This window comes from Phyllobates terribilis, unplaced genomic scaffold (genome assembly GCF_046119375.1).
Source record: "Phyllobates terribilis strain yellow unplaced genomic scaffold, ASM4611937v1 Scaffold_5__5_contigs__length_657084704, whole genome shotgun sequence".
Classification (NCBI taxonomy): domain Eukaryota; kingdom Metazoa; phylum Chordata; class Amphibia; order Anura; family Dendrobatidae; genus Phyllobates; species Phyllobates terribilis.
In genome coordinates this window covers 229,378,129-229,401,687 of record NW_027362765.1, presented here as the reverse complement: position 1 = coordinate 229,401,687, position 23,559 = coordinate 229,378,129, and the positions used below count along the sequence as shown (strand labels likewise).

Below are 23,559 nucleotides of genomic sequence, written 5' to 3'. Positions count from 1 at the left end.
CTAAATTTTTGGGAAGCACCTGGGTGCTCACAACACATCTAGCTAAATTCCTTGAGGGGTCTAGTTTCCAAAATAGGGTCACTTGGAGAGTTTCTACTGTTTAGGCACATCAGGGGCCCACCATATGCTACATGGCACCTGTTCTCAATTTCAGACAATTTTGCTTTCAAAAAGTAAAAAAACAGTGCTCCTATCCTTCCAAGCCCTGTCAGGCACCCAAACAGTGGTTTTCCATAACAAAATTCAGGGCGAAAGTAACATTGTTGTTCTCGGGAGAAATTGCACAACAAATTTTGGAAGTCCATCTTCTCCTGCTACTCTGTTGAAAATAAAATTTGGGGCTAAAGTAACTTTTCTCACAAAAGAAAAAAAGTTTTTCCTTCCACATTCCTTTATTAACCCTTCACATTCTCTACAAGAATTAAACTTCTTGAATGTGGTTTTAAGCACCTTGAGGGGTGCAGTTTTTAGAATGGTGTCACTTTTGGGTATTTTCTGTCATAGACCCCTCAAAATCACTTCAAATTTTCAATTTTTTTTCCCTTTCAATTTTTAGGGACCACATCACATTTGGTTGGAAAAATGAGAACTTGCTTATCAACTTTTAACCCCTATAACCTACTATCAAAAGAAATTCCGTTTCAAAAATGATGCAGATGTAAAGTAGACCTATGGGAAATGTTATTTATTAACTATTTTGTGTGCGGTATAACCATGTGATTTAACGGCATAAAATGTAAAATTTGAAAACTACGAAATTCACATTGTCAAATTTTTGATATGATTTGCATTTATTTATGAAAATACCAACCAAAAATTTATCACTAACATGAAGTACAACATGTCATGAAAAAACTCAGAATCACTGGGATATGTTAAAGCGTTCCAGAGTTACAACAAAGTGACACTGGTCAGATTTGGAAAATGAGGCATGGTCCTTAAAGGGTTAATGAGCCTTTAGGATTTTTATTTTCATATAGCACCCAGTACACAATGAACATGAAGTTTTTCTTTTTGAACATATCTTTTATTGCAATTTTACTAATGTGTCACAATAATACATAATCACCTATTTACAAAACCAAAAAAGCGCAGTAGCCAACCCGATAGGAACAAACATCTCAAGTAATGGAAACGGTCAGTGCACCAGGGAAATAATATTTTTAGCTCCCTTTCAGTGCTATATACATGCTTGATGTGAACTTAATTGTTAATCATGTGTCTTATCAAAATACCCCTATGCACTATATTTATAAAGGAGTTAGGCAAACAGTAAGAGTGTCTACTGAGCTTCTACAGTTTTATTTTTTGTATTAAAGAATGCACCCATAAGTACATTTTTTAGTTATTTAGATTTGAAAAATTCATAATAAAAAGTGTTGATTATCTAATTAGCAGCAACATTAATTGTCAACGACCCCTTTACATCAGATAATTTATCACACGAGAAGTCCACGAAGAGACATCGCTGACCGGGTTGGTAAGGTACAATGTCTACTTTGCTGACGGATCTTTGGTTCTTGCTCATATGAGGTACTCTGTAAATGAAAACAGCAAGATTTATACAGAGGCACAAAATGTTATTTTTTTGGAAGTGGCTTTCACCAAAAATAAAAAAAAAATAAACATTTATGATTTTTTTAGGCCTCGCACTAGATTAATTTCATTATGTGCATTTTACTAGTGAAAAGGCAGAGGAGATGCGGCCAGATACAATATCTTTGCAGATGGCTTGTCTGGTAGTTTTGTACAGCCAGAAAACATGCTGAATGCACATGTCCAATCCTAGTTACCTATGGCAATTGGCTGTTAGGAGACAAGCGGTTAAGCACCATAGATTTAAAATTTTGCGTTTAAATCCTTAAAGAGAAAAATTCAGGATCTGCCTACATTAATCTTTTAGACGGACCAGAATTACTAATAAATTATAAATAAATAATGAGGCAATAATAAGGCATTAAGGAGCATCTTCTGTTGATCAATTGATTGTTGCACCTACCATAGCCAAAACCCCCATCAATAGCCATTACTGGGGGAGCTGGGGGCATTTGCACATCTCTCCCAGTGTCTTCTGTAGGAGCCATGTGGTTTTACATTGTGGAAATCAAAAATGGGACACCAATTTCTACAAAGTATTTCTGAATCAGAAAGCAGATGCTGCTCTTTGTGACTACTCTTTGCTTTGGCATATAAGGGGTTTTGCAAATGAGGACATCCATGTACTATTATAGGACATGTTGAAATGGATTGTCCAAATGGTACAACCCCAATAAAGTCATTGGAGGTGAAACATGAAATCCATTAATAGAAATAATCAATGCATCTGTCTTCTGATTGTACTAGAGTATTAAAATGTTTACAAATGGTGTTAGCCTATTGACATGATCCTGTCCAGTGAAAATGATAATCTTGTGACACTAAAGGCCACCATACACATTAAACCAATGTCAGTCAGTCTAGTGTTTATGGGGGTTCTGAACAACTGATTGTGGGAGAGGTCTATCGGGCATGTCTGATTTGAGACTACAGATTGCTTTATTCTCCTGGAGATAAACCAGAGATGTCTGGTGACCGTTTTCACAGAGAACACAGGGGACTTCAGCCGAAAGAGCGCTGCTGTATGAGAGAGCTGGCAGAGATGGTTGTCGGCTGAACAATCTAAAGTGCATGGTTAGCTTTAGACTAACTGAAATTGTTAATTTCTAAATTACCTTTTAAAGATCTGATTGTGGACTGCTTATTAAAATGCTTCTAAAATCCTTAGTACCCAACTATCTGTTGATTTCCGTAACTAAAAAAAATTACAACGATGACCGAAATTAACAATCTATGGAGGCAAAAGGTTGAGGCAATTCTGGTCTAATTTTTTTAAGCTTTACAGATGGCAGAAAATGACATTTGAAATGGTTAACAACCATTTTAAATTTTGGCAGTGAACCTTGATGAGATTTTATCATTGATATGTATGTAACTCAACTATCCTTATTTGTATTAACACAGCCATTACATTAAGGCAGATCTGATCCTCTAGCTAAAGTTCCTGCTATGAAAATACATCTGAAGATGTGGTTCTCCAGGTAGCATGGTATACCAGTGTGCAGTTTATGTTTTTTTGAATACTTACTCAATCGTGATCTTCTCTTTTACAAGCCCACTTCCCTCAACAATCAGAACACAGTTATGGACTTCTGTTGTGGGATTGGTGAATGCAATCTCTACGCTCAGAGGTTTATTTAGGTGGGCTTGATCTGTGATCTAAAAAGCAGAACATAATATCAAACCTCTGAGTATGCTAGTAACACAAATTACTTTTCAAAAGGCAGAATTATTCCTAATGCCAGAGATTAAAAGTTGACATAATAAACTTAAACTATGACCACCCATTGAAGTACTTGCATAATATTAGTATCATAAGGTCCCTAGAAAGTGTGTATTAAAGTACCCCAAACTAATATCTGCTGATGGCTTGCTGTTACATTTTTTTTTACTTTAAAGCTATTCATGTTAAAAAATTTATTTAATTTGCTTATTTTGAGATCCCTGCCAAGAGGTAGCACTGTTCTTTGTAGCAAAAGGAAGGGGATTATCCAAAGTAGACAAAAATTAAGCCTCCAAACATAGTAAACTAGTACTACAACCCCGGGCAAAAATTATGGAATCACCGGGCTTGGAGGATGTTCAATCAGTGGTTTAATGTTGTTGAAAAAAAGCAGATCACAGACATGGCACAAAACTAAAATAATTTCAAATGGCAACTTTAGGGCTTTAAGAAACACTGAAAGAAAAGAAAAAAAAAATGTGGTACTCCGTAAGGGTAATTTTTTTTTCAGACCAAGCAGAGGGAAAAAATTATGGAATCACCCTGTAAATTTTCATTTCCAAAACTACCACCTGCATCAAATTAGATCTGATCGTTAATCTGCATCTAAAAAAGGAGTGATCAGACCTTGGAGCGCTGTTGCACCAACATGAATCATGGCTCCAACATGAGAGATGTCAATTGAAACAAAGGAGAGGATCATCAAACTCTTAAAAGAAGGTAAATCATCAAGCAATGTTGCAAAAGATGTTGGTTGTTTATAGTCAGCTGTGTCTAAAATCTGGACCATATACAAACATGTGAAGGTTGTTAAAGGCAAACATACTGGTAGACCAAGGAAGACATCAAAGTGTCAAAACCGGAAACTTAAAGCAATATGTCTCCAAAACAGGAAATGCACAACAAAAATGATGAACGAATGGGAGGAAACTGGAGTCAATGTCTGTGACCGAACTGTAAGAAACCGCCTAAAGGAAATGGGATTTACATACAGAAAAGCTAAAAAAAAAAGCCATCATTAACACATTAACCAAAAAATACAAGGTTACAATGGGCTAAGGAAAAGCAATCGTGGACTGTGGATGACTGGATGAAAGTCATATTCAGTTATGAATCGCGAATCTGCATTGGGCAAGGTGATGATGCTGGAACTTTTGTTTGGTGCCGTTCCAATGAGATTTATAAAGATGACTGCATGAAGAGAACATGCTAATTTTTACAGTCATTGATGATATGGGGCTGCATGTCAGGTAAAGGCACTGGGGAGATGGCTGTCATTACATCTTCAATAAATGCCCAAGTTAACATTGATACTTTGGACACTTTTCTTATCCCATCAATTGAAAGGATGTTTGGGGATGATGACATCATTTTTCAAGATAATGCATCCTGCCATAGAGCAAAAACATTCCTTGAAAGAAGACACAAGGTCAATCTCATGGCCTGCAAATAGTCTGGATCTCAATCAAATTGAAAATCTTTGGTGGAAGTTGAAGAAAATGGTCCATGACAAGGCTCCAACCTGCAAAGCTGATCTGGCAACAGCAATCAGAGAAAGTTGGAGCCAGATTGATAATGAGTGACAAACGGTACTCTTCAAGTCCATGCCTCAGACTGCAAGCTGTTATTAAAGCCAGAGATGGTGCAACAAAATACTAGTGATGTATTGGAGTGTTCTTTTGTGTGTTTGTTTTTCATGATTCCAGAATTTTTACCTCAGAATTGAGCGATTCCAGAATTTCTTTATTTCTTTTAGTGTTTCTTCAAGCCATAAAGTTGCCATTTGAAAGGACTTTAATGTTGAAAAAAGCAGATCACAGACATGGCACAAAACTAAACAACTGAATGAACATCCGAGCCCAGTGATTCCATAATTTGTGCTAGGGGTTGTATTAAAGTATTGTATTATAAAATACCTTCATCACAATGGGTGGAGTCTTCAGCAAAATCACAATCTCCAGCAGGAGTTTTCCACCTTTGTAGTCTTTGCAGACGGCCACCGCTTTGATCATGTTGTCTGTAGTTATGGCATTTTCATAGTCAGCATAAGGTACAGTGTATGGGATGTTTTTCTCTGAAATAAAATGAGTCGAGAATGTAAAATCAACTTTTGAAGTTCATCTTTGTTGAAACTCATTGCATATGTGCCGAAAACCCTCAAGAACCCTCAGACAAATAGCATAATCCTTTGTTGCAAGGAAATGATATTCAGGACTCTGCTGGCTTAGAAAGAATCTGATTCTGTATTGTGTAGGGGGGAAAACTTATCAGGTTGCTTATGTTTTTTCAATAGGTGGTTAGATTGTAAAGGTCTATTAACATTTGATAATGTTCGGCACTAAAATACTTATGACGTGCACTAAATGATCAGTATTAGATCATTCAATGTGCATAGGCTGCCATTGTATGCTGTAGCACTCTGATATTTCATGATGATCTTGTAGTCTACACAGGCTGCTGATGAACTAAGTGTTCCCAGGAATGCTTCTTCACAATCTCGAGGTGCAAATGGACCTCAACTCAAGGGTGTTGGACCATCTGAACAGTCTACACTAATCAAAGCTGCCTGAGCAATTAGCTAAAAGGAATCTGTCAATTAGGAATTCACACTTCAAAATATTTACATGTGCATGTAGCTCTTTTGAAGACAAGTCTAGCAATACCTTTACATGGCCAATCTGTTCCTCAGTTACTGAGAAATCAGTGATTGAATTAATATCTAAATGGATATTGTCGATTTGAAGCCTCTATCACTCCAGCTCTATTACTCGCATTTTCCATTAAACAACAGAGGCCGTCCGTCAAGAGGGTGGCGGCGGGACTGGGCAGGAGGTAGTGTTGTAGAGAGAGGCTTCAGATGTACCATAGCCATTGGCATATAAATTGAAACACTGATCTCATTAATAGGGGAACAGACTGGCCATGTAAAAGTATCACAGGCCTCATCTTTGAAAGAACTACATCTACATAGTTTGGGGTGCAAAATGCCGTTGACAGATTACTTTTAAAGTGGTCTGTCTAATATCACCAAGTACAGCATTAAGTTAGCCTCTCATTTAAGTAACTAGGCACTGTGTAATGCTTAACTTCCTCTATAGCCATGCTGGACAAGAGCTGATCACTTAGTATCAGGTTTCATATAAAGTGCTGAAATTAAAAAATATTTAAAATGTATTTTTTTACATTTCCAAAATATATATTTGGTAATGGTTTTATTATTTTTTTTTTTTTTTTTTTTTTTTTTTTTTTTTTACATAAACCTACCTTCATCTGGCTCCAGTTTCACAGACTGAGCATTGGTTAGGACATCTTTGACTGTGGCATTGGTGTATACAATAGCAGATGCAGTCAAGTTTACTTGTAGACTTATTTCATTAGGGCTTCTGTTTTTTAGATTCAGGCTGAAAGTGACATCTTGGCCAACCTGTATGTCGCTGTCGCTTGTAAAGTTGCCACTAAAATCGAGCATTGGTGCGGATTCTGTGGGACTTGCAGAGAACAGAACTGTGCTTCTTCTGAGACCACTACCTTTCAGCTTACTTTGAGCCTTCTTAAATATTTCTCTTTCTTTGGGGGTGCCTGAAAATGCACAAAAATTTGATCAATTACAGTACTGATCCATTACAAATTTTGACAAAAGATCTGTGTAGACTAAAGCTTAGAATAATCAAGTCAGATGTGTATGAAAATTCCAGGTACAGTTAATATGGCTGCCATTATAGTTTTAGCAAGATTTGCAGATCTGCTTTATTAGCTATATTACTGTATAGCGGAGCAGTTATACCATTTTTGACTCTGTAAGGGGGAAGACTGGGGTGTAAGTGCTTTCAGAGCAAGGGATCTGGAACTGCCAGGGCCGTACCTCCTGTTGCAGGGGGGAGACAGACTGGGAGCACAGGAGTCATGTGACTGGGAAGTTGGGGGTGTGTCCAGAGAGCTGGGAAGTCAGGTGACCGGCAGACTTGTGGTGTGGCTAGAGAGAGGAAGAGACGAGGACGTTTGCGCAGGAAATTGGAGCTGGGTCCTGCTCAGCAGAGCAGTGTGAGGATCCAGGCTCCTGGCTACAGTATTTGGAGCAGGGATCAGAGTGCAGTGGACTGGAGGAGTCAAGCAGACTGTATGGAGAAGAGACGCAAGGTCCCTGGAGTTGAGCACGTGAGGTGCTATGTTATGGACTAAGGGCTCAGCGGGTAAAACCGGAGACCACCCGCTGCCGCCAGAAGACGGAGCATTGTTTGGGCGGCGAAGCCTGAAGTCAGCGTCACCAGCTGGCAACTGCCTTGTGGAGGATACAAGTCAGCTAAGTGAAAAAACTGTCGTTTGTTACCGGTTTGACCCTGCTACATCCAGTTAAACTGTAAACTGTCAGTTACAGACTGATAGCAGGTATTTCCCTTGTTTTTCCCCCCATATTTTCCTTGTTGCTCCCTGCGTGGAGATTCATCTCATCATAAACTTCCCCTGTTTATTATCCCTGTATTGGCTGCTCTGTTTCTGTGTCGCTGCATCTAAAGTACCTGTGTTACAACTCCACCTGACATTTTAATGATTACCAGGTTTGCTACCAGTAAATGAGTTTATCAATTTGGTAACTCCACCAAATTTACTGGTAGGGTTTTTTTTTTTTTTTTTTTTTACAATTTACGTTTTATCCATTGGTTCATTAACAGGGAAATTGAAGTCTTTCAATCAGGACCAACATTTTAGTCAGAGTGGAGAGTTATTAAAGACGGATTTTGGTAAGACCTTACCTGTAAAATCCTTTTCAGCGAAGGAAGGGAGACAGATCCATTACTAGTGGGTAGGCGGAGCCCCTCAGGATAGTTCACCTCAGATTTATAAAAAGTGACGACCGGCCCCTCCAGCTTAGGCTCCTCCTACTCCCATGTTCCTCAGTTCGTACACAAGCTAAGGAAGAGCAGATAACACCAATGGAACACAACCCCTTCTGAAAAATCAGAAATGCGAGAGAACAGGTTATGCATATAACAGAAAGAACACGGTCCCAGGCACTTACTCACTGATCCTGACAACTGCGATGAGCTGGCAATGCTGGAACAGAGCCCTAGCGCGCCGACCCCAGTCCCGATGACCGCCATCAGAGAGGAGTCACGCCGCATCTGGAAAAACAATAATGCACTTCTGCCCTGGGAGGGTGCCGTGTCTCCCTTCCTTCCTTCGCTGAAAAGGATTTTACAGGTAAGGTCTTACCAAAATCTGTCTTTCAGCAGCAGAAGGGAAGGAAGGGAGACACAGATCAATTACTAGTGGGACGTCCCAAAGCAGTCCAGAACTCAAGGGTGGGAAACCGTGGCAAAATCGCCAATACCCCAACAACTTACTCAAGCGCGCAACAAGCGCCAAAACTAGATAAAGAGATAACCAAAACCACCACCGCCTGCACGACCCTGCGTCCCAAGGCCGCATCGGCGGAAGCACTCACGTCCACTTTATAAAATTTAGCAAAAGTGTGAACGGAGCGCCAGGTAGCCGCCTGGCAGAGCTGCGCTGCTGAGGCCCCCTGATGAAAAGCCCACGATGAACCAACAGCTCTCGTGGAATGAGCTTGAACATTAACCGGACAAGGCTCGCCCCTGAGCTGGTACGCTTCCAGGATAGCCGAACGTATCCACCGAGCTATAGTGTCCTTGGAGGCCCGCTGACCACGCCGACGACCAGCAGGAATCACAAAAAGAGAGTACGACTTCCGAAACCCTTGAGTGATTGACAGATAGAACTTCAAAGCCCACATCAAATCAACGAGTGCAAGGCTAGCTCCTTTGGACTTTTCGGATTCAGACAGAGGGAGGGCAACACGATTTCCTGATTGACGTGGAAATGCGACACCACTTTAGGCAAAAAAAAAAAAAAAAAAAAAAAAAAAAAAAAAATTGCCACGGGTACGAAGCACCACTCGATCCTGGTGGAACTCCAGAAAAGGGGGCGAGCAAGACCGTGCCGCCAACTCAAACCCTTCTCAAGGGGGTGACCGCCACCAGGAAGGCCACCTTCCAAGAAAGTAAGTAAAGCGTAGTTGAATCCATAGGCTCAAACGGTCCATACTGAAGAGCCTCCAAGACTAGATTGAGCCACAAACGCCCTCCGAGGCGGAAACTGACGTGCAACCCCGCGAAAAACCGAGCTCACATCCCTGCACGAGGCAACAGCCTTCCGAAAAAACACAGATAGTGCAGATACCTGACCCCGCAAGGTACCAACTGCCAGACCCTTGGACAAACCACACTGCAGAAAAGCCAAGAAGTTGGGAATGGAAAAAACCCTCCGGTTCCTTGACGATCCAGAACACCATGAATAGAAGGCCTCCCAAGTTCTGTGATAAATCCTGGTCATAGCTGGACCTCTGGCCGCCCGTAAGGTGGCAATGACCTCGGCTGAAAACCCACGACGGGTCAAGATCTCGGTCTCAAGTGCCACGCCGTCAAACGAAGAGACTTCAGGTCCGGATGACGAATGGGCCCTTGGGATAACCGGTCCGGGCGAAGAGGCAGTGGAAACTGGGGCGCCGCCAGAAGAGACACCAGCGTTGAATACCACACCCTCCGTGGCCATTCCGGCGCCACCAAAATTGCCAGAATCCGTTAGAGTTTGATCCGCCGGATGACCAGAGGAAGCAAGGATACCGGCGGAAACATGTAGATCAGCTCGAACTCGTCCCACGGGGCCACCAGAGCATCTACCGCCACAGCCTCAAGGGTCCCTGTACCTGGACATAAACTTCGGAATCCTGGCGTTCAGCCTGGATGCCATCAATTCCACCTGGGGAGTCCCCCCAACGGGAGCACAGCAGTGTAAAAACTTCCAGATGAAGACTCCATTCTCCGGGATCCACCTGCTCGCGACTGAGGAAGTCCGCCGTGATATTCAGCACTCCTGGAATGTGAATCGCGGAGATGGCTGGGACCCTGGACTCGGCCCATACCAGGATCCGAGAGACCTCCATCATGAATCTGGAACTCCTCATCCCGCCCTGATTGTTGATATACGCGACCGCTGTCGCATTGTCTGTTTGAATCCGGACCGGCAGACCGCTCAAGGGGATCATCCAATGTCGGAGGCAGAGAAAAATTGCCCTCAACTCCAGGATGTTGATCGGCAGAGACGACTCCTCTGACGACCAGACCCCCCCGAACCCAGAGATCGTTCCAAACCCCCCCCCAGCCAGTCAGGCTGGCATCGGTGGTAATGACCGACCACCGTGGGAGGAGGAAGGATTTCCCCAGGGATAAAGCCTCCGGACATAACCACCATCCAAGAGACTCTCACACCCTGAGGGATACACAGACACAGCGATCTAGCGAAGCCGGCGATCGGTCCCAACGGGTCAGAATAAGATTTTGGAGACCCCAGGAATGAAATTATGCAAAAGGTACTGCTTCCATTGCTGCCACCATCAGACCCAGAAGGCGCATACACTTCCAAAGGGGCATTGCCATCGCCGACCTCATAACCTGTACATGGTGTCGAAGGTTCGCTTGTTTGTCCGGAGGCAGGGACACCACCGCTCTGACAGTGTCGAAATGCATCCCCAAGAACAGGACTGACTGCGACGGCTCCAAAGACGACTTCTTCCAATTGACCAGCCACCCGAAGTCCTCCAGGTGCTGAAGGGAGAGATCGCGAGACATTACCGCCTCCTCCGCTGTGGATGACACAATCAACAGGTCGTCCAGGTAGGGGAGAATTGTAACTCCTTGCTTTCGAAGGAGCGCCATGAGCGGCGCCAGAATCTTTGTAAAAACCCTGGGCGCCGAGGCCAACCCGAATGGTAGGGCCACAAACTGGTAATGGGCCTGACCTATGGCGAACCGCAAGAAGTGCTGGTGAGCCCTGCCGATAGGGACATGTAAATAGGCGTCGCGGATGTCGATCGACACCAAAAAAATCGTGCTGCGACAGGACCGCCATGACGGAGCGAAGAGACTCCATACGGAATTTTCGGGTCCGGACATGCAAATTCAAATCTTTGGAGGTCCAGAATAGGGCGAAACTTGTCCTCCTTTTTGGGAACCACAAAAAGGTTGGAGTAAAACCCCCTTCCCTGGTCCTCCGGCGGAACTGGAATCACCAGACTCTGCTGCAGAAGAGAGAGAGTCGACCTCCTGCAGCAGAGCGGCAGCTAGCTTGGGCTCGGACGGGATGCGCCACTGACGAAACCTGTCCGGGGGTCGAGAATGAAACTATGAAATAACCTTCCAACATAACCCGCGTCACCCAGGCGTCTGATACGTGCGACGCCCAAATCGACCCAAATTGTAGAAGACGACCTCCCACCAGAGAGCACTCGAGAGGGTTCCTGGCGTCAGTCCGCCTTAGCGGGCTTTGTCAACCTCCCGCTTGTCCTGATGGAAATGTTGTTTCCAGGGAGTACGGGATTTCTGGGAGGACTTCTTTCCGGAAGGCGAGGGACAATCCGATCTTCAAGAAGGCTGACCGAACCGACTCCGGGGCCGAAAGGACCGATGACCACTACCGGCACTTGACCTGCCGGACGTAGTAACCGCTGCCTTTCGCTGCGGCAAGGCCATATCTTTGGCCTTGGCTTTAACAATCAGCTCCGTGAGGTCCGAACCAAACAGCTGACCTCCCTTGTACGCCAGACTCCGCAAACCCTGTTTGGATACTGTGTCACCGGTCCACTGTTTAAGCCACAGTGCTCTCCTGACAGACGGCCGAGGATTGAGCCCTGGACATAACCGCAGTAGTATCCAGCACTGCGTCCCTGCCATATCGGGCTGCTTCTTCCAAGAGCTGGAAGAGCCTTTCCACTTCAGACAGCGGAGTTCCATCTTGCCATGCCGTCCGCAGCTGATCCAACCACCGCAGTGAAGCCTCACCAGCCCACATGGCCCCCAAGGCCGCTCGGAATCCGTGACCCACGGCCTCATTGACTTTGCCGCTGACTCCGTCCTTCTGTCCAGCTGGTCCTGGAGACTCACCTTCCCTTTAACAGGAAGCAAAGAGGATTTGCTCATCTGAGACAATGGCACATCCACTTCAGGAGAGGGGACCCAATTAGTGATAGTTTCCGTGGAACAGGGATACAGGGCATCAAACAACCGCGCCCCTTGGAAACGTTTATCTGGACACAGGCGTTCTTTCTCCACAGCCTTGTTAAGTTCCTCGTGCATCGGCAGCATCGAGCAAGCCCGACGCGACTCCTGATACAGCCGGGCCGATTTGCCAGGGTACTCAGTCACCTCTTCAGACAGTTGTAAAGCTTCCCGCATAGCTTCAACAAAAGCGTCCACGCGGCCCGAAAGCGAAGCAGAGCGACCCAGCTGATTCTCTTCTGGTGAGATCTCCGATTCTGATGAAGAGTCTGTCGGCTATTCTGAAGCCTCCGATGCACTGCGCGGAGGAGACGGCGCCGCCACAAGCCTGGGACGCTTCTTGCTTCTAGACGTCGGTGGGACTTAGCAGAGACCCAATGACCCAGGAGGTCAGACAGACTGTCAATGGAGCGAGTGAGCGCCTCCACCTTAACATCACAGAGACCCCCAACTAGCATCGAACCTGACGCCGTTGAAGACCCCAGCGTATCAGATACGTGTGACCGATCCTGAAGCGGACCGGGAGAGAGGTCCGCACCCCCTGGTCCCTGATCCGACATGCCCCCACACAGTTGCGAGCGTCGCGGATAAGGCGGTAATAACCTTACAATGGGTGCAGTAACCAAGGATGTGTGAATTCCACTATCACAGCCTGTTCTTCCACAAAAAAAAAATCACCCGGCACTGAAGGGTTAAAGCTCCTCCTAGAAGGAGAAAAGCTACCCCAGTGGCCTGCAGAGCAAAAGTTAACCTGACACTAGAGAGAAGCACCCTCTGATCCCAGAAGGGTGCACCTCCAGAGAGGGTTAACAGCCTGATGGGCCAGACCCCGTTCAGAAGGGGTTAACGCTACTGATCCACACTACCCTATTTGTGAGGTGTGTCAGAGCCATCTCAGCATGGGAAGAAGCAGCGCCGTATACAGCACACCCCGTCAGCTAGGACATAAGGAAAGTGCTCTGCGCTGTAGAAGGAACATTTTGCCTAAAAGGCAGGAGAAACTCACCAGCTGGCGTAGAAACTGCTCTTCTCGGTGTGATGAGAGCAGGGAGCAGGGAGTAGGAGCCGCAGCACGAGGATGGACGCTGGCCGGAACAAGAAGGGGCTGGGGCATCTCCAGCGCGCGCTTTCCCGGCACTTCCTGTCACAAACTGGCAGCAGAGAGACGCTAAGCCACGCCCCCCGCCGAATATGAACAGAGCGCACGAATCCTCCATCCCCGCTCCCCTGTCCGCCGAGGATCAAGCGCTGCATGCAGAGGAGAAATCCCTGCAAGCAGAAAAAAAACAGCAGTCACCACAAAAACACATATACAGTGACAGCGGCAGCTGCTGAAAGCACTCCATAAGAGCACTGACCCAGCTGAGCGCCACAGGGACCCCCAGGGATGTGTGGCGCCATGGCCCTAGCTCCCCCCCACGGCAGAGCGCGCGGGGACCCCACAAGAGCGGTGAGTCTCTGCCAGGGAGCGCCCTGTATCCCCCGGGACCAGCAGGGTTCTGCGGGGACCTCCTTAGGGGGTACGCAGATCCGCCAGGGGAGGGTCAGGGGGTCCCAGCAGCGCTGAGACCCCCTGAGACCTCTAGGCCATGGGGGGGGGAGGGGGGGGGGTCCAGGTCTCCAGATAAAAATAAAATCTTCAAAAGGAGCTGCAAAGGCAGCGACTATCCTCTGCGACCTCAAATTTAGAACTGAGGAACATGTAGTAGGAGGAGCCTAAGCTGGAGGGGCCAGTCACTTTTTATAAATCTGAGGTGAACTATCCTGAGGGGCTCCACCTACCCACTAGTAATGGATCCGTCTCCCTTCCTTCCCTTCTGCTGCTGAAAAAAAAGCATTTGTAGCTCTAGATAACTCAACATAGGCATGCATCATGCAAACAACTTTCATTGAGAATTGATTCATTTTCCCTATGGTGGTTCAGCAGGAAAACACTTGTTGCAAGGTTATCAATTAAAATAGGAACCCACCACGATATTCATCTGTAAAGAACCTTCTTAACAAAAAGGAAATGTCCAAATTTCAAACCTCCTTTTTCGGTCTTTGTGTAAAAATAGAGAAGTCTTTACCTTCAGGATATTTGTAATTGTTGGTGACATCAACACGCTCATTTGAATTAATAGCCTTGGTGCTAATACATTTTCCTACTTTATGCGTGTTTAATTTCGTTTTCTTCTTGGGCCCTTCAGCAGAGACCAACCAGTCCCTTACGTCAGCATTCAATTCGGCAAATACGAAAGGTGCATCATAGGGCAGGTCCACGTCGCCCTCTTTAATAGCCTTCACAGAGCAGGGTCCAAGACGATATAACCCTATCACAGAAATGAGACAGAAGAGTTGGAAAAGAGGTAGTAAAAACAAATATGGCAACTGTACTAGGAGACTTTATTATGCCCACCTAAAATGCATCTCAAAGTGCTAATAAGGGGGTTGAAAAATAGCGACCAGACACAGTGATTTACATTCTGTGTGCCATCTTTTATTGGTGACCCTCTATGCAATGTAGGGTATTGTCATAGTGTGAACAAATAACCATGCCCTACAGTGTATAACTAAGTGCCAAACAGTAGGATGACCAACCCACAAAGTCATAAGCCCACACGTTGACCAAATTTCACCTCTAAACAATATACTAGAAGGTCAAGTGACTTCCAATTAAATTGACCTCAGTATGTGTCAAATAGGGAAAGTAGGTTGTAAGCCCATTTGTGACAATGGTTGATTTATATAGCCCACACTGCAGAATAGGTGTGGGCTCTATAAATAATTAGAATAAAATAAAACAGTTGTCCTAATGACAATGCCATACAAGTCTGCCCCACACTGCAAAACTAATTACCTATACAGTGCTAAATTATGTAAAACAGTCATACAGCACCCAAATAATTACAGCATACAGGGGTCACAGATTACATTATATATGGAGCTTCTAATAACAGTGCCATGTATAAATAATACTGCTAGACTTATAGAAGGCCTGGTACCCAGAGGTTGTCTACTACAACAGCCTCCATAGCAGAAGCGATTAATTCACCTGCACCCTGTGTAATCTAGGCAGCATACATTTATTATTGTACCTTCACTTTCTTCCTGTGGAGTAGAGTCCAAAACCTGCCATCCATCATAAGCGGAGCCTAGGTCACGTCTGGCAAACCAAGCTTCTACCCATACATGAAAATTCCTATCAAGTCAAAAAACAGTTATCAGAGACATACCAGTTTCTGCGCGGCTATATGGCTGTCCATGACTCCAAAAGTTTCCATTTAGGCACATTGTAGAAAGGATAATATCTCAGCCATTATAGTACTTATTGTTGCAGCTATAGGCCTCAATTTATCATTGCTGTAAAGTCTGTTTTTTAATCTCGTTTTGCACAGAATTGATAAATCTATGTACATTTTTTTAGCCTATTTTATGCGCTCTCATTCTCATTTTTTAAGCTTTGAGTGAGGCAAATGGAGTTTCACCATTGCTGAAAACATCTGAAATAGCTATTTTTTAAAAATGTAAAATTGGGGCAAATTTTGCAACTATGAGCTCTTTGTGTTTGAGTATGTGCTTGGCAGCTTCAGACGCTAAAACATTTCAAGACGTTATAAAGAAAACTAACATTTTAGGCTTTGCGCCAAATTCATGAAGTGTGCACCAATTAGACGAATTTGACCAATTTGGACGATAACACGATATTAGGCTGCATCGCTGTAATGAAGAATCCTTAGGACAATTTGTTAAACAGATTTTATTTTCACAATGTGTTTCTAGGCTGGACTAGCATCTTTTTCAAGTGGAAAAAAACAAGCATTCCTCATCACAGCAGCGCAGCCAGATATCGCGTTATCGTCCAAATAGATCAAATATCCTGGAGGAGATCATCCCCCCTAGTCACGAGACAGCAGCAGCTGATATGTTTAGGTGTTCATAGAAGTTGTGCCTGCACACAACCTGCTCAGGTTAGCACATTCCTTTTACTTTCCTTTGTAGCTAAAAGTGTATCACCTGATGGTCTTGTGCGCTATTGTTCCCCTACGATTAGATGAATTTGGCAGCAAAAAAAGGGAAGCTAATACCACAAGACAAAAAAAGGAAATAGACTTAAACAGATGATTCGGGGGTTGATTATGATTTGTAACATCTCCACCTGCACCTCACTCACAGTCCAGCAATTTGTCATGTTTTCCCTACTCCACCCTCAGTCCCACAGTTGTGGTCATGTAAAAAGATAGCTTTGGCATGTGTAGGAGGAAACCAAGAGATTGAACTCCATCTCCAATCTGTTTGTCACAGAAATGGTGCCTTTCCACCTGGTGGAGAGACAGTTTCCGAAAGCTGATGGCTGTCGCAGTCCCCCAGTACCAGTTGCACAGTCGCCATTACTTCTCTAAGAAAGCTTTACCTGCGCTACACCAGCATGTTACAAACATCACCCATTCCTTGAAAAAAAAAATCTGACAGGCTGCATTTCACCACAGGCACCTGGACGAGCAAGCATGGCCAGGGGCGTTACATCTTGCTGGCTGGGCACTGGGTGACTGAGGGCTGTGGGGACAGGCGGGGAAGGGGCTGCTCTACGAGTCTTGGAATCCCCAAGGCTTGTAGGCCAAACCTCTATGTAGTACTTCCTCCACGGATTCTGCTTCCTCCCAGTCCTCTAGGGACTCCACCTGTGACACGTGTTCCAACAGTGCAGAGAGAATCCTCCCCATATCCATACTGTGCAGCTAGGGCTCACCACAATCAGGCAGTGTTAAAAATTAATATGCCTTGGGAGCATGCAGTCATACAGCTCAAAAGTTGTGGACAACTATCCAGGCAGAGTTTGAGCAATGGCTGCCTCCACTGAATCTGGAGCCAGGAAAAACAGTGTGTGATTATGGTGCGAACAGATTGCCGGCCCTACGCTAGGCAACCTCACATGTGCCTTGCATGGCTCAGCAATTTCTCCGCCACTATCCCAGTCTGCATGCTCTACTGCAGAAAGCGCAGTCGCTGCGTGCTCACTTCTGCCGTTCGCACCCCGCGTGTCATCAACTTGCATCGATACAGATGTCTTTGGCCATACTGTTTAACCTGTTGATATGCGATGTGCCAACACTGTGGAATTCCACTCAGCACATGTTGCAGCAATGAGCCCTGATGCAGTATCTCATGTCGTATAGCCTGGGCCAACCCAGTATGTACGTGGTGCAAATCACGTTTGTGGATTGGGCACAGATGAAGGACCTCTGCAACATTTTGAAATGGCTACTAAGATGGTAAGCGCTGACAATGCAATCATTTACAGTACATGTTGGAGCACACTTTGAATAGTCTGCAGGAGGAAGCAGAGGAGGATGTGGAAGGCATAAGAAAAAAAATCAAAAGTTCTGGACTGTCGTCGCACAGGCAGGTGCCGAGGGTGGTGGTGGTGGTGGGGGGGGGGGAATCATGGTACCAGAGAAGCAGAGAAGCTGTTAGTGAAGGTGCAGGAGCCGAGGAACAAAATAGAGGAGGACGAGGAGGAAGAGGTGATGGGTATGCAATAGTCAGAAGATGAAGTGGATAATGATCCCCTCTCTGTTGTCCATGATTGGTGAGAGGAGACAGAGGAAGCAAACTTCAGTGTTACCAAGCCAACAACACACCATGGACTTGCACCTCATGGAAGAGCCTGACACATGAGCGCCTTCTTGCTGCATTCTGCAATTTGATCCCTGTATTGTTAGGATTCAAAATAGCACTAACTACTGGGTTGCCAACCTGTTAGATAAACTGTACAAGAGTAAATTTTGCCAGATGCTTCCCGCCCTGTAAAGGGACGCATGCATGCTGGAGTATTGAAACACGCTTGTAGACAACCTTAAGAGTGGGCTTCCCCAACACAGCAGTGAAGCACACAGTATGCATCGCAGTTGTAGTCATCCAACCCCGGTAACATCAGTTTGCCAATGGAAAAACATTAGCAGTAGTAGTGTAAGTGGCAGAAGCAATTTCTGTGAGTAGTTTCACATTTTTTTAGACCAGCCTGTGCACTAGCACAACAGAGTACAAGTCTGACATGTATTGAACGACTGGGAAGGATGGTGCAGGAGTATCTCAAGCTCAATATCAATGCCATCTGGGAGTGTTTGGACCCTTTTGCATTTTGGTCTTCAGAAATGGAAGAGCAGCCCGAGTTCACCTGTCACGCCTTGGTGATTTTGTCACATTGGCAGCTAGTGTTCTCTCAGAATGTCTTCAGTGCTGCTGGTGTTTTGATGGATAAGCGCAGCTGGTTGTCCCCTGACAGTGTAGACTGCCTAACTTTCACCAATAACAAGTCATAGATCTCCAAGGACTTTTGCACCCCAAATTACATACTGTGCAGACTAGGCGATTGCGTAATTTTTTAGGGTGCTGCATTGATCTTGCGTTATTTCAGTCTGTGACATCTTCGTCGTGGCTTCTGTGCCTTCTGTTACTACTGCTGCTGATGTGAGCAATCATTTTTTTGACATGTGGAGACTCCTGGTTGAGTCTCCATCTGGTGCGTTTCCTGTAGTGGAAGGGGCATTAGTACCCATCATACTATTTCTACTCTGGTGAAGTTGATGCCCCTTTAGTGGTGTCTGCCCTTAATTTTTTGAAATGGAGACTCCAAGCTGGGTCTCTCATGTGGAGGTCTGGGAGCAATACTGCTAAAGGCAACTAGCGGTGTTTCTATCCATACGTTTTTTCTACCAATAGTACTGCATGAAACTGATGTTTGGCTGAGCAAAAAAGCAGCTTGAGCTGTTGCATGTGGTATCAGGGCCCCCAGCACAGCAGGCCTAAATCAATCCCTCACCCACCTCATCTAGCTTTGAAGTTCAATTCAAAGCTGTAAATGCTGGCCCAGACCCTGATACCTCATGCATGGTCTATGGCTGACTGCTGCGCCATTATAACTGCCCCAAATTTGAGCTGTTTTGGCATCTTTGGTGCTCCTTTGAAAGTGCGGTCTATGCATTTGGTTTCGCCTCACATTAAATACAATGGGATTCAGATATGTTCGAAGTAAAACGTGAAATTCGTTGATTGGAACTGAATCAAACCTTGAAATGTTTGCTCATCTCTAGTCAGCATAAGGCTCCAGTGGCTTTCATTGTAAAAGACTTCCAGCTCACGCATAGAGCATAGAGTGAGCCAGCTAGTCTGAAGAGTGGCGACATCACTGAGAAGAGGAGCAGAACGGTGCTGGATCCTGGAGAAAGCAGCGATGGTGGGTGTGGGGGAGTATATCAATACACTGCTCAAAAAAAATAAAGGGAACACTTAAACAGAATATAACTCCAAGTAAATCAAACTTCTGTGAAATCAAAACTGTCCACTTAGGAAGCAACACTGATTGACAATTTCACATGCTGTTGTGCAAATGGAATAGACAATAGATGGAAATTGGCAACTATCAAGGCACCCTCCATAAAAGGAGTGGTTCTGCAGGTGGGGACCACAGACCACATCTCAGTACCAATGCTTTCTGGCTGATGTTTTGGTCACTTTTGAATGTTGGTTGTGCTTTCACACTCGTTGTAGCACGAGATGGACTCTACAATGCACAGAAGTTGATCAGGTAGTGCAGCTCATCCAGGATGGCACATCAATGCGAGCAGTGGCAAGAAGGTTTGCTGGGTGTCAGCGTAGTGTCCAGAGGCTGGAGGTGCTACAAGGAGACAGGCCAGTATACATGGAGGGGGCCGTAGGAGGGCAACAACCCAGCAGCAGGACCGCTACCTCCGCCTTTGTGCAAGGAGGAACAGGAGGAGCACTGCCAGAGCCCTGCAAAATGACCTCCAGCAGGCCACAAATGTGCATGTGTCTGCACAAACGGTTAGAAACGGACTCCATGAGGGCGATATGAGGGCCCAACATCCACAGATGGGAGTTGTGCTCACAGCCCAACACCATGCAGGATGCTTAGAATTTGCCACAGAACACCAGGATTGGCAAAGTTGCCACTGGCACCCTGTGCTCTTCACAGATGAAAGCAGGTCACACTGGGCACATGTGACAGACGTGACAGTCTGGAGACGCCGTGGAGAGCGATCTGCTGCCTGCAACGACCTTCAGCATGACCGGTTTGGCAGTGGGTCAGTAATGGTGTGGGGTGGCATTTCTTTGGAGGTAGCCTGACTGCCATTAGGTACCGAGATGAGATCCTCAGACCCCTTGTGAGACCATATGCTGGTGTGGTTGGCCCTGGGTTCCTCATAATGCAGGACAATGCCAGACCTCATGTGGCTGGAGTGTGTCAGCAGTTCCTGCAAGATGAAGGCATTGAAGCTATGGACAGGCCCGCCCATTCCCCAGACCTGAATCCGATTGAGCACATCTGGGACATCATGTCTTGCTCCATCCACCAACGTCACGTTGCACCACAGATTGTCCAGGAGTTGGCGGATGCTTTAGTCCAGGTCTGGGAGGAGATCCCAAAGGAGACCATCCGCAACCTCATCAAGAGCATGTCCAGGCATTGTAGGGAGGTCATACAGGCACGTGGAGGCCACACACATACGGAGCCTCATTTTGACTCGTTTTATGGACATTACATCAAAGTTGGATCAGCCTGTAGTGTGTTTTTCCACTTTAATTTTGAGGGTGGCTCCAAATCCAGGCCTCCATTGGTTAATAAATTTGATTTCCATTGATTTTTGTACGATTTTGTTGTCAGCACATTCATCTTTGTACAACACAAAGTATTCAATGAGAATATTTCATCCATTCAGATCTAGGATGTGTTATTTGAGTGTTCCCTTTATTTTTTTGAGCAGTGTTTAAATATATACACATACTGTATGTATGTACAAGATATTGGTATAGAGACCATCATAATCATTTAATGCACATATATGGCATGAACCAAAAGCCACATATTGCTGCTATACAACTCACACAATATTGAAATAAAAATTCTCTCTCTCTCTATCTATCTTTCACTACTAAAGATTATTACTTTAAATACTGGTTGCAGTGTAATTATGCTGTTTATTCCATGGCACTTTACATGTAAAACACCAAGGTTACTTACCGGTAGCTGGTTTTTCCTGAGCCCATGACAGCACACCTTGAGAGAGGGTCCGCCCCACCAAGGACAGGAAACAGTCTGAAATAAAAGGGCGGCACCTCTCCCTCGCTTCAGTTGTTTACAGAGCATTGAGAGGACCTCCCTAAACAGGTTAGGCACATAACCAACACCACAATATACATATACACACCACCCAAAACAGTGCACACCAGGGTGTGAGAAACGTAGAAAAAATGGGGGGGAAACTACAGGTGCTGTCATGGGCTCAGGAAAAACCGGTTACCGGTAAGTAACCTTGGTGTTTTCCCCTCCCCCATGACAGCACACCTTGAGAGAATTTTGGAGAATTTATGAGCACCCTAGGGAGGGACCACCGCCTGAAGTACCCTTCTCCCAAAGGTGAGATCAGAAGAGGACAGATCCAACCGATAGTGCTTAAAGAAGGTGGATGGTGTAGACCAAGTAGCAGCCCTACATATCTGCTCGATTGAGATGTCTGCTCTCTCTGCCCAGGAGGTTGTGACAGCTCTGGTGGAATGAGCCCTCACATTGTCCGGGGCTGGAACCCCTGTGGACGTATAGGCTAAGAAAATGGCCTCCCTGAGCCACCTAGAGATAGTACCCTTGGACACCCCGTGACCTTTCCTACACCCTTGAAAGGCCAGGAACAAAGAATAGTCATGTGAATGTACTGTAGCAGGGACATCCTAACATCTAGGCTATGGAACCTGACTTCCCCTGGGTTCTTGGGATTGCTGCAGAACGAGGGTAGCACAATCTCCTGACTATGGTGAAATCTAGATACCACCTTGGGAAGGTATGCTGGATCTGGCCCCAAGGTGACCCTATCCTCAAAGATTTGTGTGTAAGGAGGATTAACCGAGAGGGCCTGCAGATCACCCACCCTACGGGCTGACGTTAAGGCCACTAGGAGGATGGTCTTAAGGGTGAGAATTTTTGGAGAGACCTTGTGTAGGGGTTCGAATGGTTCACTAGTAAGAGCATTCAAGACTAAATTCAGGTCCCAATGAGGAACACCCATGGACCTAACCGGTCCTGCTCTGGCACAGGACTTTATAAACCTCGAGATCCACCTATTCCCAGCCAGATTACAATTGTAGAGTGCTCCCAAAGCTGAAACTTGAACCTTAAGGGTCCCTGTAGCTAGACCCAGGTCCTGCCCCTTTTGCAGAAATTCCAGAATCCCTCTAATCGGAGGTTTGCTCAATAGCGGGATATCTATAAACTCTAGGAATTTACCCCAAACCCTGCTATAAATCTTAGTTGTAATTGGTTTTCTGCTCCCCAATAAAGTAGAAACTAAGCCTGGTGAAAACTCCTTGCTACTCAATAGTGACCTCTCAAATTCCATGCCGAAAAATGGAACCCCCTGGCCTGGGCATGGAATACTGGTCCCTGCATGAGAAGGTCCAGCCTCTCTGGTAGAATCCAGGGATCTGACACAGACATTAGTTGAAGCAGAGAGAACCAAGGCCTCTTGGGCCAAAAAGGGGCTATCAAAATCACCCTGGCGCCTTCCTCCCGGATCTTCCTCACCACTACTGGAATCATCACTAATGGCGGAAAGGCATAGGCCTTCCTGAACCCCCAAGGAATCTGGAGGGCATCTATGGCAAGGGGATTTTCTGCACCTTCCTGTTTGCCCTTGTAGCGAACAGGTCTATGTCTGGCTGCCCCCATAACTGGACAATCTGATGGAAGACCTCCGGGTTTAACCCCCACTCCCCCTGTCTTAGGGTATGGCGGCATAGAAAATCTGCTTTCACGTTTTCTACCCCCCTTATGTGAAGGGCACTGAGGGATGGGAGGTTTCGCTCTGCTAGACAAAGCATCCTGTCTGCCACCATCAGAGGGCGTGACCTAGTCCCTCCCTGGTGATTCACATAGGCTCCTGCTGTCCCATTGTCGGACCTGACCTGGACATGGTGATTTTGGATGTGAGGGAGGAAGCCCCTGAGGGATCTTTCTACTGCCCAAAGCTCCTTTATGTTTGAGGATGCTCCCCTCTCGTGGTAAGCCCAGTGACCCTGTATTGAGAGTTCTGCCAGATGACCCCCCCATCCGGAACTGCTTGCGTCGGTTGTAATTACCCGATCTACTGGTCTGGACTACTGAACGCCTGAGATCAG

The 23,559-nt window shown here is 45.6% G+C and overlaps 1 protein-coding gene across 1 annotated transcript in view; it reads right to left on the bottom strand.

The window, feature by feature from the left end:
- Positions 1-1,005: 1,005 nt before the first annotated feature.
- The window catches only part of LOC141272798 (protein-glutamine gamma-glutamyltransferase E-like), a 64,050-nt gene continuing 41,496 nt past the window's right edge, over positions 1,006-23,559 (bottom strand). The window contains exons 8-13 of the mRNA XM_073683865.1: positions 15,468-15,571; positions 14,460-14,702; positions 6,584-6,898; positions 5,236-5,393; positions 3,125-3,255; positions 1,006-1,538 (exon numbers count right to left, since the gene is read on the bottom strand). Coding sequence (XP_073539966.1) covers positions 1,388-1,538; positions 3,125-3,255; positions 5,236-5,393; positions 6,584-6,898; positions 14,460-14,702; positions 15,468-15,571 — 1,102 coding nt within the window. The 3' untranslated portion in view covers positions 1,006-1,387. The remainder of the gene's footprint in view (positions 1,539-3,124; positions 3,256-5,235; positions 5,394-6,583; positions 6,899-14,459; positions 14,703-15,467; positions 15,572-23,559) is intronic.